General features: G+C 41.8%; 1 protein-coding gene across 1 annotated transcript in view; it reads right to left on the reverse strand.

Annotated features, from left to right (window-relative positions):
- Positions 1-16,384, reverse strand: part of LOC126282446 (uncharacterized) — a 781,073-nt gene that overhangs the window by 250,315 nt on the left and 514,374 nt on the right. The window contains exon 3 of the mRNA XM_049982101.1: positions 1,685-1,788. Within this exon, the coding sequence (XP_049838058.1) occupies positions 1,685-1,788 (104 nt within the window). The remainder of the gene's footprint in view (positions 1-1,684; positions 1,789-16,384) is intronic.

Here is a 16,384-nt window from a genome sequence, read left to right on the forward strand (position 1 = left end):
TCTGTGGCAAACAGATCTGTCGAAGTTAAGTAAATCTTTTATTCATTTATTTAACAAAATGAACTAATATTAATGTATTCTCGTTTGATAAGCTTTCTGCCGAAGCAGTCAAAGAACCCACAGTTGTGTCCGGACGAAAGTAGTTTCGCCTGGTAACGACGTAAATCTTTTCGCGGAACTCTTGACAGGATAATTAATAATCACACTACTACAACAGCATCTTTGTGACTGTGTCAGTTTGCAATTTGTTGTGTTCTTTTATCCATTGGGTGTTTATGAAAGAGAACACCCTTTCGATGTTCACACTACGGCCCAAAAGCTTAAGCCATTAGCGTAGATCTTCCCTTAGCTGTACTTTCTCTACATCATCGCTAAAAGCCTGGCTTGCATGTATTTAACCGGCCACGACTGTAAAAAAAGCCGCACACCTGCACGTCCTTGACTTTGGTGGTAAAGTCTGAGAGGGACACCAGCGGGTCTGCAGGTATAAGACGGCAAGAGGTCATTCCTACAGGCACACGTGCACAGGCGCCATGTGTAGTGGTAGATGGCACGGCAGTGGCTCGTAGTGGAGTGGGGAGTACTTTTAGAGCATCTAAAGAGACGGCAGAATATGATAGAAATTTGGAGTGAAAATGGTATGGTTTAGCAACGACAATTAATCAGAATACGCAGACGAAATCCCACCATGCTGGGGTAGCTTGGGTCAGAAACTTCTGTTCATCATTAGAACGAAAAACCAGTCCAAGCTGTAAATTTTTACTTTTTACTCATTCGGTTATTTGTTTCAGGCCGAGGCCCATTTTCCAATCATCATAACATAATCAAAACTGGCATTTCCGAAGATGTCAAAAATGTACAGTGAACATTTATAGTGCACACATAGTGTGTAAGTAGGCATAGGCCACTGATGTGCCCCAAGGGAAAAAAATCTCCTTTGACATTTCCTGTATTAAATCGGTTTTTAATTAAATGAAAAGTGGATGATTCATAACACAATTTTCCGGTGGCAGTCGAGGCGGAAACAGCCCAAAACGCCAAGAAAGATGTCGGAAAGCTAATGATGAAATGTAGAGTGCAGCGAAGTTAGTCTCAGTTCGTCTTTGGTCGGATAACGATTCACTAATCATCAACTTTTGGTTATTATTTTATTTCGTGTGGTGCTAGGTTGGTCGGTACTTGCGAAAGAGAACAGGAGTAAATTTTGAGTAATATACGTAGCGTGTGAGACGATAAATACAGGAGAAAGAATGAGAGTTTAGTACACGTTTCGTCAGTTCTACAGAAGAACAAAATTTTATACGTCAAATAAATATTAATTAATTTTATTATTCACGATGATTGCACCATAAACTCCCAATTAATAAATATATCAAAGCCAATGAACACAGCACCTGTTAGAGACGAGACGTAATTATGTCGCTGACATCAGACAAAGCTTAGTACAGGTAATTACTTAACCCACGCAGCAGCTGTCTGTGCGATGTGTCATCCACAGTTTTACTACGATGGCGACAGTACAGCCTGCGGGTAATGTGGTAGGGCGGACCGGCACCGATGAGCTGCCACGGAGGTACCTACCATAGTGACTTCTCGCCACGCTTCCTTTCTGGTAGCTACAGACGGTCGTTTGCGCACCTCGCGACAGAATTTTGAGCGAATCTGAGCAGGAGCGAGCACTCACCTCGTGTTCCTTCTCCCGCGCCACTTCGGCCAGACTGCAGCACCGGTCGACCCCCACCTTGAACACCAGGGGGTTGACCCCCAGGTACTTCCCGTTTCCACAACCTGCAACAGCAAGCGGGAGCGCAGAGTTAGACGGACACTTCACACTAACTAGGTATTAATTGTGTTTGGCACAAAATTTGTCATGGAAATTCAAAAAATGTACAAACGTAACGGCGGCTGAACCGTCTGAACTGCCAGATGACGTTCAGATGGTCTTCACTACAGATAAATGCTGTTCGTACTGTACAGGATGCGGAACGTAAGACAGACCACCAATAACGAGTACTTCGATGGAGGTGTAGTTTCCGCTAAGTTTTTGTGTAAGTGTTGTAAGTATTATCGAGGCAGTATGGCGTATTTTCTAGCTTACGCAACTAACTTTTTTAACGTTTATTGCTACATATTATGGGTATCGTCCTCCAACGAGCTCGGGATTTTGACGAAATAATGTGCCAGTTGGACAGAGTGTGACACGATATCTGTCAGGAGACCATACAACAATTCTTTCAATCAATTACAATCCAAATAACTGCTTGCATATGGGCCAGATATGGACCAAAGCGTTATTGATTTGCTCAGTTTATGAAGATCGTTCTCCTGATTCAGTCATCCAATTTTCTGAACTTGTGTGTACACGTACATCACATCTACCGATTGCCGTCCCATTCGGATGATTCCTTCATGATGCGTCGTTTTACTGTGTTACAGTGTGTACAAAAAGTCTCTAACCATCATCCTCACCAAAAAAGGATGTGTTGTCAAAATTCTTGTCGACAGAGCCAATTTTCACACCGGAACACAGACATGTCGAATTACCTCTTCTGAAGCAAGCCTCCAAGAAAAGTGGCTGCCCAGGAAAAGAAGTAAATAAAGTTCTCCGACTAATCAACTGTACGAAGAAAGTCAAGGATGAAACACAAGGATGTAAGGACACAGTTTCACTCTTTTGTTAAAAACGTTACTGATCTGTTGGGTAAGATTTACAGAAACATGTTAGACTGGATTTTATACCGACAAAGAAAATATGTCAAACACTCAGATATGTAAAGATTAACCGCCATCATGAGTCGGTATGCGGGGTGTATAGTGTAACATTAGAGGACATATTGGGACATATTGAAGTATTCTATACTGTAGACTTTTAGGGGATGTCGATACAGATATGCAAAATGTAAAGGGAAACTTTGGTGATGTTTAAATATTGTACTGTGTCAATATTAGGACATTTTGCACAGAAAGAACAAAAATAGAATTAATGTAAATTAGTAACCTATTTTCATTCAATTTTGTAATTACATTTCATTTTGTAAAAGAAAGACTCACTGTTTGCTGTAGCTCTGATTAATTGTATAAATTATCAGTTTTGAGCTAAATTATTTCGTATAATATGGACAAGATACTTTTAAAAACTCACCAGCTAAAGAGAAAGTCTCTAAATGAACGTTTAATGCACACTTTCTATGGAGAAATTCTATATTATGATCGCAAAAATACGAAAACTTGTGAAAACTGTTTCATAACCCAATTTCGAAAGACGATTTGTAGCAAGAAATATTGCTAAAAAGATTTATTTACGTTTTGAAACACGATTTAAATCATTTTACATATAAATAGTTGTTCTAAATCACTCAAGAAATATCCAGAATCAAATGTCAAGATATTTCTGGAAACATCGGTACAAATCTGGTGAAGGTTATCCAGAAGCTGGTAGAAAAATGTTATAAAATATATTTGGAAATTATGCTTGTAAGAATTTATATGTACTGATCCTTTTACTTACTTTAATCTGTACTAAAATTCTGTAATGTCTAATTTAGTTTTAAGTCGTGAATTGCTATCGTATTGTGAACAAAGCATTGTGAAAGACTCTCATTGTTTGGAAGGATATTAATACACCTAGGAGTTGTCAGTTGCCAGTTCGGATATGCAGTGCGGTTAGCTCGGAGAGTCAGTTGTTGAGTCTGTGAAATCTGTCAGTTCTTTTTGTAAATAAACGTCTGTAATGAAGAATTACTTGTTGTCGTCAATATGAACTCAAGACCTTTTGCACGAAGCAGACACCTCCTAATGCAACGTTTTAATTTGGTTGAGGAAGCTGGGATCGCTATAAGTGCAAACAAATTGAAGTGGAACGTTTTAATTTGGTGTTGAGGAGCTGAAACGTTATAATTTGGTGTTGAGGAGCTGAAATGTTTTAATCTGGTTGAGGAAGCTCGGATGTTATAATAGGATACTTTGAACATGTAGGAACATATACATGGAAACTAAAGCATGAATACATGCACAAAGGAGCACAAAATCTTTGTCGACTAGTAAAAGTACGAAAATCAGCTGCACCAATCAGTCAGGAAACCGTGAAGCTATCTGAAAACAAAGTTCTATTTACAACGACGAATTATTTATGCATGGCTACAGAACCGACAGAAATACGTAAAAATTAGGACAATTTTAACAAAAAATAATAAACCTTGGGCAACAGCTCTTACAGAATCGAGAGATAGGTTTTATTTTTGAAAGACAACAGTTCGAGCTTAGACTGGGCTTGTTTCTACCAACAACGCCCCATTTCCACGGTATTTATGTCCCTCTCCTGACAAGACTCGACGGAACCAGGAATACTTAAGACCTCCATTACAGCTCTGGATGAAACATTAGGAACAAAAAGGTTTCATGGATCACGGCCATGTAACACAGAAGATCTCCCAGCAATTAAAACAACCGGTCGTGAAAGCCTTCACTGCAGTTGCAGCAGATCAGGATATTTCAGAGTATGATAAATTTTGAAAACTGTGATTGTGAACTGTCCGTGCGCATGTGGACTAATTATTTCAGTAGAGGTGTCACAGCACTATTTTAATCCGCCAAGAATAGCAAACTGCCTAAATTGCGCTGAAGTGAAGCAGCGTGACTTGAACTCTTGAAGTTCTTCTTCTTGTACTTGTGAGATAACTATTTCATCATACTTTCTAATTCTTACAGCCTAGACAGATCTGTCAGACACGTGAAGCAAATCAGTCGTGGGCTGAAAATTGTGCTCGAGGTAGCGGAGACGCTACGGTGAAGCCTTCTCATTAATCTGTTTCAGCGCAAAACTTAATTGGGCCTTGTTAGAAGTGTGAAGTTAGACAATGTTTTTCGAGCAGATACCTGCTATATTTGATAAACGCTGAGAAGTACCCTGTCGTAAATCGAGTAGTTGTTCTGAGCAAGCGAAAACTTGTTGGAAAAAGAGGTAATGGGGCTTCCAGTTTCCATCCTGTTTCTATGTAGCACAGTTTCTACGGGGAAGTTTAATGCTTCCATTAGCAATGTAAGTTCCTACCGCAAACTAGCTAATATTTTTTCAGTTTCCATTTTTATACCCGCTTCTGTTGCTTTGGAGTCTAGTTTCTTCTGTTTGTTTATGTTCTGTCAGTAATATTAATTCCCTCCTGATAGTCATTTAAATGTGCTAGATATTGTGAAGGATACCTTAATTGACGAGATAGAAGTTGGGCGGGCCGAGAAATGATCCCAATGTATACACAGTCTCTGGACGAGGTGTCCTTACGATGACTGATACTCTCTCCAAGTCCGTAATGACGCATCCCAACAAATTTCTTGCGAGAGTACCAGACCTAGAATTTTCGGAATTATTTCTCAGACCGTACAAACTGATCGAATCCGTCGTCTTTCAGGAGAACAGCTCTTTGACACGTGTAATGTGGGACGGAGACAAGCTGGGGAACATTCACATGGGCATCCATGGGTCCAGTGAAGCTCGTGCAAGGCACCATGATGGCCAAGAAGATCGTACACTGGTTGCCGACCACTTGCACTCCTGCATGACAACGGTGTTTCCCAATGGCAGTGGTATTTTTCAGCAAGATAATGCGCCATGTCATAAGGCTGGGATTGTAGTGGAATGGTTCGAGGAACACAGTGGCGAGTTCCAATTGATCTGTTGGCCCCCTATCAAGCCCTTCTGGAATGTGAATGTACGTGGCGTTAGAGCTCATCGCTTCCTGCCCCCACCCTCCTCCGGGAATTTATGGGAATTAGGTGACCTGTGTGTGCTGATGTGATGGAAACTCCCTCCAGTGACCTATCAAGGTCTCATTGCTTCCATGTCACGATGCGTCGCCGCTGTTAGCCGTATCAAAGGTTAACATACTGGTTATTACGTAGATGGCCATAATTTTCTGGCTGGTCAGTATGTATGTGTGTCAGTAAGTATTTCGAAATCAGTCGCTGCGGAAAATGTCAATCACAATATCTCGAATACAGCTGTCACATGGGTTCATGTGGCATTCACACGAAGGAAGTCCAGTGAGTGTGGATATAAGAAAAATCAAACACCAGTTGGAAAGAAAGAAAGGAAGGAAAGGCGCATAAGTGCACAAAATTTGTTCTGAATGTTACATTACAAACACATTTGGACACAATGCAGCTTGAAAATTAACTAATGAGGTAACTACATTTTGTAGTACGTACGAATCTAAATCCTATCTTTGTAATGAATGTTTTAATCACCATCGTCATGGTCACTTCGAGAATTAGGCGTTTTCTTCGTTTTGTTTTGCACCGTATCTTTCGCTTGCTCGGTCTTCTTTGACTCCTTCTCCCAACTGGCTTAAATCTTCCTTTCTGTAAAGATACTCTTCCTCCATTTATTCTTTCTAGATGTTCGGTCCAGTTTTTCCTATTTTCTTGTACTTTCCTGATATATTCAGTTCCTGGTTAATTTCCGAATTTCGAAGTCTGCCAGCTCTTGTGCGTCCCTTTAATGCTCTCTCAAATCTTATCTCTGTTGCTTGCATGCTACCTTCCTGGCGCACTTCCATAAATATTGAAACTGCCATTCTTTTATAAAATTTCAACATTGTTTCTTTCCTCGTTTTATTTTTCCTCGTCTGTTCATTTTTCCACCTATATTTCCAAACTTCGCTGATTTCGTCTCTATGTCTTCGTCATACTTATATGTGATGTCGCATCCTAAGCAGTTAAAATATTCGACCTGTTCTACTATTCTATTATTAATCATTATTTTTGTCCTTACAGGCTACGTTTCCCTAAAAGCCAATGATTTTCTCTTCCTTTCTGAACAAGTCAAATGGCACTGTTCACAATAGTTTTTCTAATAAATGTTTCCTCTTTTAGGTCTTCTTCATTTTCCGCCAGCAATGTGGTATACTCTACAGATAAAAAGATAATTCAAACGGTAATTTCTGTTAATCTTAATTCCCCTGTTAAAATTTTCCTAGCATTTCCGGACTGCTTCATCTAAATAAACGTTGCAGAGTGGAGGCAAAATGCTACACCCTTGTTCGTTGTTATAGGGTATGGTAGAGTACCATCTATATGTAGAATTACAGTGGTGTGTTTGACGAAAGACTCTTTAAAAGGTTTATTAGGTGTTGTAGAGATCCTTTTTTCCTCATAATTCCCCACCTTTTGTTTTAATAAACTTCATTAAAATTACGTCTGTTTTGTAACCTTGATACTCCGTTCCCAAGCGCTGATTTCGTCCAAACGAAAAGTACAGTAACAAGCCCTGGCAACTGATGGCGCCCAAATGAAAAATGCATTGTCAGTCCCGAGGGGTTTCGTGTGTTGTGCATACTAGGCATACACTGAACAACCGTAACACTATGATCACTCCCGCCGCCTGTCTGGCTGCCACCTGGTAACGAAAGTACGTCTTGATTTCCGAAAACCATTTGACGCAGTTCCAAAACTACGCTTCTGATCAAAATTACAGTCGTGTGGGGCATAAAATAGAATTTGTGATTGGGGTGAGGATTTGTTGGCAGGGAGAACGCAGCAAGTTATCTTGGATGGAGAGCCATCGACATATGTCAAAGTAACTTCGTCGTGTCCCAGGGAAGATGGTCGAAACCCTTGTTGATCCTGTGGTATATTAATGACTTTCTGGACATTATTAATAGTAACCTCAGGCTATCTGCAGATGATGAAATTATGTATAATGAAGTACTGTCTGCAATAAGTTGCATAAATACCATCAGATCTTGATAAGGTTACAAAGCGATGCAAAGATTGGCAACCTGCTTTACACGCTCATAAATGTAAACTTCTTCATTTCACTAAACGAAAAAAACGTTGTATTTTGTGACTATAATATCAGTGAGTCACAGTTGGAATCGGCCAACTCATGCAAATACCTGGGTGTAACACTTTGTAGGTATATGAAATGGAATGGTCGCATACACTCACTTGTGGGTAAAGCAGGTGGTAAATTTCCGTTTGTTTGTAGTCGGGGAATTACAATCAGCCTGCAAAGGAGATTGCTTACAAATCACTCGTGTTACACATTCTAAAATATTGCTCAAGCGTGTGGGATCCATATCAGGTAGGCTAAATAAGGGATATTGAACATATATAGAGAATGGCAATGCGAGTGGTCACAGCTACGTTTTATCCGTGGGAGAGTGTCGCAGATATACTGAGGAGACTCTTCAGTATACACGTTAACTGTTCCAAGACAGACTGCTTATAAATTCCAAGAAGCAGCTTTAAATGATTACTCTGTGAATATAGTACAACACCCTAAGTATCGCGCCTACGGGGATCTTGAGCACAAGATTAGACTGGCTACAGCACGCACGAAGGCATTTAAACAATCAACTTTTCCGTGCTCCACACGTGAACAGAAAGAGAAAAGCTCTAAGAAGTGGTACAGTGGGACGTACCCTCTGCCATGCACTTCGCGATGGTTTGCAGACTATAGATACAGATGTAGGTGTAGCTGTAAATTTCCCTTATATAATACCCTGTATACTCCTCCCACCTTTCAGCATTCTATTCTTTGCTTATTACTGGTTTTCCATCTGAGCTCTTGATATTTATACACATGCTTCTCTTTTCACCAAAGGCCTCTTTAATTTTCCTGCAGGCGGCGGTGTCTACCTTTTCCCTAGTCATACATCCTTCTGTGGACTTGCGTTTGTCGTCTTGCCATTCCTGTTTAGCCATTTTTCAGTTTCTATAAATTTTGTTAAATACAGGTATGTATTCCCTGTCGCCTGGTTAGGATGACTTAGTGGGTATATAATTATAAAGAACAGATACATCTTTAAAATGCTTCGTTATTGTCAATTTATATGCAGTTCATAGTATTAATATAGAATTAGTTCCAAGAAATCATCTATGTTTTCCATACAAGGTCAATATTGAGGGATATGACACAAACGACCATGCAAAAAAAAAAAAAAAAAAAAAAAAAAAAAAAAGAGGTCTGGTAAAAGTGGGCTCTAAAACGCATGCGTTAAGATCTATGAGCACTTCTTCATCTTTGATAGCGAGAAATAAACGTTTTCTACTACTAATTCTTTGCTTTCAATATTTTGAGAGGAGATTGTATGGACCAACACAAGACAAAAAGTCCAGTAAACATCACCTCTAAAATTCGTACTTTAGGAGCTATGAGCCCTCGTTCAGAAGAAGAGATGTTTTTCACATTAGCGAAGATAAAAAAGTGCTCACAGCTATAAGGAAGTACTTTACAGCTAATGTTTACATTTTTCCTTGTTTTGGTGCATACTACCAGCAGCCAAAATATGGACACTATGGAAGATAAACAAGTGTTCATAGCTCTTGTTGTTGTTGTTGTTGTCTTCAGTCCTGAGACTGGTTTGATGCAGCTCTCCATGCTACTCTATCCTGTGCAAGCTGCTTCATCTCCCAGTACCTACTGCAACCTACATCCTTCTGAATCTGCTTAGTGTACTCATCTCTCGGTCTCCCTCTACGATTTTTACCCTCCACGCTGCCCTCCAATGCTAAATTTGTGATCCCTTGATGCCTCAAAACATGTCCTACCAACCGATCCCTTCTTCTAGTCAAGTTGTGCCACAAACTTCTCTTCTCCCCAATCCTATTCAATACCTCCTCATTAGTTACGTGATCTATCCACCTTATCTTCAGTATTCTTCTGTAGCACCACATTTCGAAAGCTTCTATTCTCTTCTTGTCCAAACTAGTTATCGTCCATGTTTCACTTCCATACATGGCTACACTCCAAACAAATACTTTCAGAAACGACTTCCTGATACATAAATCTATATTCGATGTTAACAAATTTCTCTTCTTCAGAAACGCTTTCCTTGCCATTGCCAGTCTACATTTTATATCCTCTCTACTTCGACCATCATCAGTTATTTTACTTCCTAAATAGCAAAACTCCTTTACTACTTTAAGTGTCTCATTTCCTAATCTAATTCCCTCAGCATCACCCGATTTAATTTGACTACATTCCATTATCCTCGTTTTGCTTTTGTTAATGTTCATCTTATATCCTCCTTTCAAGACACTGTCCATTCCGTTCAACTGCTCTTCCAAGTCCTCTGCCGTCTCTGACAGAATTACAATGTCATCGGCGAACCTCAACGTTTTTACTTCGTCTCCATGAATTTTAATACCTACTCCAAATTTTTCTTTTGTTTCCTTTACTGCTTGCTCAATATATAGATTGAATAACATCGGGGAGAGGCTACAACCCTGTCTCACTCCTTTCCCAACCACTGCTTCCCTTTCATGCCCCTCGACTCTTATTACTGCCATATGGTTTCTGTACAAATTATAAATAGCCTTTCGCTCCCTGTTTTTTACCCCTGCCACCTTTAGAATTTGAAAAAGAGTATTCCAGTCAACATTGTCAAAAGCTTTCTCTAAGTCTACAAATGCTAGAAACGTAGGTTTGCCTTTTCTTAATCTTTCTTCTAAGATAAGTCGTAAGGTCAGTATTGCCTCACGTGTTCCAACATTTCGACGGAATCCAAACTGATCCTCCCCGAGGTCTGCATCTACCAGTTTTTCCATTCGTCTGTAAAGAATTCGCGTTAGTATTTTGCAGCCGTGGCTTATTAAACTGATAGTTCGGTAATTTTCACATCTGTCAGCACCTGCTTTCTTTGGGATTGGAATTATTATATTCTTCTTGAAGTCTGAGGGTATTTCGCCTGTCTCATACATCTTGCTCACCAGCTGGTAGAGTTTTGTCATTACTGGCTCTCCCAAGGCCGTCAGTAGTTCTAATGGAATGTTGTCTACTCCGGGGGCCCTGTTTCGACTGAGGTCTTTCAGTGCTCTGTCAAACTCTTCACGCAGTATCGTATCTCCCATTTCGTCTTCATCTACATCCTCTTCTATTTCCATAATATTGTCCTCAAGTACATCGCCCTTGTATAAACCTTCTATATACTCCTTCCACCTTTCTGCCTTCCCTTCTTTGCTTAGAACTGGGCTGCCATCTGAGCTCTTGATATTCATACACGTGGTTCTCTTCTCTCCAAAGGTCTCTTTAATTTTCCTGTAGGCAGTATCTATCTTACCCCTAGTGAGATAAGCTTCTACATCCTTACATTTGTCCTCTAGCCATCCCTGTTTAGCCATTTTGCACTTCCTGTCGATCTCATTTTTGAGACGTTTGTATTCCTTTTTGCCTGCTTCATTTACTGCATTTTTATATTTTCTCCTTTCATCAATTAAATTCAATATTTCTTCTGTTACCCAAGGATTTCTAGCAGCCCTCGTCTTTGTACCTACTTTATCCTCTGCTGCCTTCACTACTACATCCCTCAGAGCTACCCATTCTTCTTCTACTGTATTTCTTTCCCCTATTCCTGTCAATTGTTCCCTTATGCTCTCCCTGAAACTCTGTACAACCTCTGGTTCTTTCAGTTTATCCAGGTCCCATCTCCTTAATTTCTCACATTTTTGCAGTTTCTTCAGTTTTAATCTACAGGTCATAACCAATAGATTGTGGTCAGAGTCCACATCTGCCCCTGGAAATGTCTTACAACTTAAAACCTGGTTCCTAAATCTCTGTCTTACCATTATATAATCTATCTGATACCTTTTAGTATCTCCAGGGTTCTTCCACGTATACAACCTTCTTTCGTGATTCTTAAACCAAGTGTTAGCTATGATTAAGTTGTGCTCATAGCTCTTAAGGTGTGCATTTTAGAGCCCATATTTACTAGACTTTCTGGCATCGAATGATAGTTCCTGTCATATCTGTGCTGTAGCCAACGAGATTATGGTGCCTGCAACAACTGGCGGGTAGCCCACGTGATACACGTGAAAGCTAGTAACTTGTGGGTCCGAAAGGCTACGGTTGTGTGCTGTATACCATATGACTCTCCCTTGGATATATAAAAGTACGTGTGTATTCGGATGCAACTCTGTGTAAAACTTTCAAAGGAATCGGTGAAGGACTTTCACAGTTTTAAGATTTTGAACGAACGAACATCTATTTTTATATAAATAAAAAAGTAAACATTCGTTCGTTCATTCAAAAATAGTTAACCTCCGAAAGTTCTTCGCCGATTGCTTTCGATGAAACGTTGTTACCAGATAACTCAGCAGTACTTGACTAATTTATTTAAAATTTTTACACGTTACTGTAATAAGCATATGGACACATATAGGATAGTGAATCGTTGTTAGCAAACAGGAAAGTTATGTTAATGGCTTGTCCACTTGTGAGTAGGGCACTATTACAGAATCTGAATTTGCAATAACAACGAACATGACTCAAGGTCAGAGAAAGGGGGGAAAAGGTACTGGACAGAACGGTAGGAGGAAATAGAAAGCAGAAAGGAGGAGATATGCGAAGCCCCTCCCACAGGAGGTTCGAGTCCTCCCTCGGGCATGGGTGTGTGTGTTGTCCTTAGCATAACTTAGTTAAAGTTATGTGTAAGTCTAGGGACCGATAATCTCAGCTGCTTTGTCCCTTAGGGCAGATACAACCCAGTGGAGGAGATTGACACAGAGAGGGGGGCAGAGGTGGTGGATAGAGTGATGGGGAGATAGCGTGGGGGGGGGGAGGAGATGGAGAGAAAGAGGGGGAGAGGAAATGAACAGAAAGGTGGGATGAGTCAGTCGACGGAGTGAGGGCACAAGAGCAAATGGAGAGAGGAGGAAAGGAGAAGATGGACAGGGAGAGGGGGGGGGTAAGTGATGGAGATGGGGAAGGAGGAGGACAAGATGGACAAAGAAAGGTGGAGGAAATGATGGACAGAGACGGGGGAGAAGGAGTAGTGTTTCAAAGTCTTTGCATTAAACAATTAGGGGTGATAGACCACATGGGGAACAACTGTTGTAGAGACAAAATGATCGCTGACGCTTGTTGGAGAAACTAGGCGCCCATTAGAATTCTACGGGCCTAGACAACGAGATCTGGAACGACGAGATTTCAGCGAACTACCAGGGTATACTAACAGGGTGTTCTGCATACAACCTGTCCCAGTACATTGACAGAGTGATTTTCAACAAGAAAACCTTAAGAAAGAGTGTACTTAGGTTAAGAAAGTTATTTTATAAGTGGTTCATGAACTATAATTGCCCCGGCCAATCTCCCGTCTCATGGAACAAATACCCAGATTATAGGCTAACACACTTTGCCTACTTTACAGAATGCCAACGCCGTGCTGTTCTAATGGACGTAACCATTACCGAAGGCGCCAAAGGGTGCCTAGCATCGCTGTGAAGAGCGACAACGAACATTTCGCCTCGAACAAATGTTATCCCCTTGAGATATCTTTCAGTTCTTGAGGTTTATGTTTCCTATTAGCTTGTAAAGTTCCTGCGAGAGTTGGCTTGTGATTCCTTCACAGATCTTCGGTCACCTACCCAGGAACTAAAATTTTCCGATTAAGCTTAAACGAAAACTGTAAAAAAATAATAGAATCTGAAAGAAGACTTCGTTAATGGCAATAAATGTTTTTACAGAATTTTAAAAATTGAATTATCTGAGTAGATTTCAGTAATTTCAAGAGGTGGGCATATAGTATCCCACCCTTCCCCACCTTAGTTTTACGAAGCTTAAGGCCTGATGCTTCACAGTTGTCTGAAGCTGGAAAATAAAGATAGAAATCGTCTTGAAGGTCAATTGTAAAACGTAAGCTTTCAAGGCCAACATGTCACAGTTAATACAAAGTTCCGGCCTATTGTGCTGTGGTCGAGTGGATTTCACATTTAACCAAACGTTTCGCCCACATCTACGGAGGACATTTACAAGGGGGATCGTAACTTCTTCGAGTATCTGATTTACACCCTGGTTTGATACTGCCTGCTGCAAAATTACGTTTACGCGTGCTTATGCGTAGTGGCTTGACGTCACATATTTTGAATACCCAAGCGCAAATGGCCATGTCAACTGCCGTCGTTCGCTTTTGCTATCGCCTGTTGATATTCACTTGTGGCTGCCACTGTCTGAATCCTATTAAAATGAATGGTGTTGTCTCCTGAGTACAGAGTATGTCCCGCAACAGCTGATCTGTCAACAGTCCTTCTACAAGTGCCTTTACGCACTTCTAGTCGCTTTTTGACCGTTCCTTTTGTAGTACTCACGTACACCTCCTCACTACTATAGGGGAACCTATAAATTCCTGTTTTTCCAGCGGTTTGTGAGCATCTTTGGCCAAATTTAGGTGATGATGTAACTTCTTGGTGGGTTTGTAGATTACCACGACGTTCCGTTTTTTCAAGATTTTTATTGTGCGGTCAGTAACCTCCTTCATAAAAGACAAGAAAAAAATGGTTCAAATGGCTCTGAGCACTATGGGACTTAAGATATTAGGTCATAAGTCCCCTAGAACTTAGAACTACTTAAACCTAACTAACCTAAGGACATCACACAACACCCAGCCATCACGAGGCAGAGAAAATCCCCGACCCCGCCGGGAATCGAACCCGGAAACCCGAGCGTGAGAAGCGAGAACGCTACCGCACGACCACGAGATGCGGGCGAACAGCCAAGAAAACTTGCGAATTCACAGGCGTTTGTGGATCGCTACGATTTTTGCGGGGCGATCTTACTCCTCTTTCTTCACCTCAGCAGACGAATAACGATTCCTGAACAATGCATTGGTGAGGTGTTTTAATTCCGCGTCACACATCTCGGTTTCGAAGATGTCCCTTTGGTCTGTTCGACAACGGTTTTATGAAGCCTCGCTTTTGTTGTAGGTAGTGGTTCGAATCCGGGTGTCGGCAATGGTCTGTGTGAATGGCCTTTCGGCAAAACATGAGTTAAAGTTCTCCTTTCTTGAAAACTAGGCACACCAAGAAAATTTAATCTCCAATGTAACTCCTTCTCCATTGTAAAGTGACTCTTCGGATTAATCCCGTTTAGATGATTGTGAAAATGACCTAGTGCCTCCGTGCAATGACTGCACAAAACAAATGTACCATCCAAGCAGCCGAACCAATTATTCGGGTTTTTCTTGGCAGTTTCCAGCTCTTCGAATTTTTCCATATATGGAACATCGCGGTGACCTACAAACGCTCAGTGGTGTGGATATGGAAGAAATCATAAGACTGTATTAAAAATAATCCTCAAGTCAAATTCATTACGAAATCAGTACCTGCATAGATAATTCATTTTATGAATTAATGAAATATACACTCCTGGAAATTGAAATAAGAACACCGTGAATTCATTGTCCCAGGAAGGGGAAACTTTATTGACACATTCCTGGGGTCAGATACATCACATGATCACACTGACAGAACCACAGGCACATAGACACAGGCAACAGAGCATGCACAATGTCGGCACTAGTACAGTGTATATCCACCTTTCGCAGCAATGTAGGCTGCTATTCTCCCATGGAGACGATCGTAGAGATGCTGGATGTAGTCCTGTGGAACGGCTTGCCATGCCATTTCCACCTGGCGCCTCAATTGGACCAGAGTTCGTGCTGGACGTGCAGACCGCGTGAGACGACGCTTCATCCAGTCCCAAACATGCTCAATGGGGGACAGATCCGGAAATCTTGCTGGCCAGGGTAGTTGACTTACACCTTCTAGAGCACGTTGGGTGGCACGGGATACATGCGGACGTGCATTGTCCTGTTGGAACAGCAAGTTCCCTTGCCGGTCTAGGAATGGTAGAACGATGGGTTCGATGACGGTTTGGATGTACCTTGCACTATTCAGTGTCCCCTCGAAGATCACCAGAGGTGTACGGCCAGTGTAGGAGATCGCTCCCCATATCATGATGCCAGGTGTTGGCCCTGTGTGCCTCGGTCGTATGCAGTCCTGATTGTGGCGCTCACCTGCACGGCGCCAAACACGCATACGACCTTCATTGGCACCAAGGCAGAAGCGACTCTCATCGCTGAAGACGACACGTCTCCATTCGTCCCTCCATTCACGCCTGTCGCGACACCACTGGAGGTGGGCTGCACGATGTTGGGGCGTGAGCGGAAGACGGCCTAACGGTGCGCGGGACCGTAGCCCAGCTTCATGGAGACGAATGCGAATGGTCCTCGCCGATACCCCAGGAGTATCAGTGACCCTAATTTGCTGCGAAGTGGCTGTGCGGTCCCCTACGGCACTGCGTAGGATCCTACGGTCTTGGCGTGTATCCATGCGTCGCTGCGGTCGGGTCCCAGGTCGACGGGCACGTGCACCTTCCACCGACCACTGGCGACAACATCGATGTACTGTGGAGACCTCACACCCCACGTGTTGAGCAATTCGGCGGTACGTCCACCCGGCCTCCCGCATGCCCACTATACGTCCTCGCTCAAAGTCCGTCAACTGCACATACGGTTCACGTCCACGCTGTCGCGGCATGCTACCAGTGTTAAAGACTGCGATGGAGCTCCGTATGCCACGGCAAAGTGGCTGACACTGACGGCAGCGGTGCACA

The sequence above is a fragment of the Schistocerca gregaria genome, chromosome 7 (assembly GCF_023897955.1).
Source record: "Schistocerca gregaria isolate iqSchGreg1 chromosome 7, iqSchGreg1.2, whole genome shotgun sequence".
Lineage (NCBI taxonomy): Eukaryota > Metazoa > Arthropoda > Insecta > Orthoptera > Acrididae > Schistocerca > Schistocerca gregaria.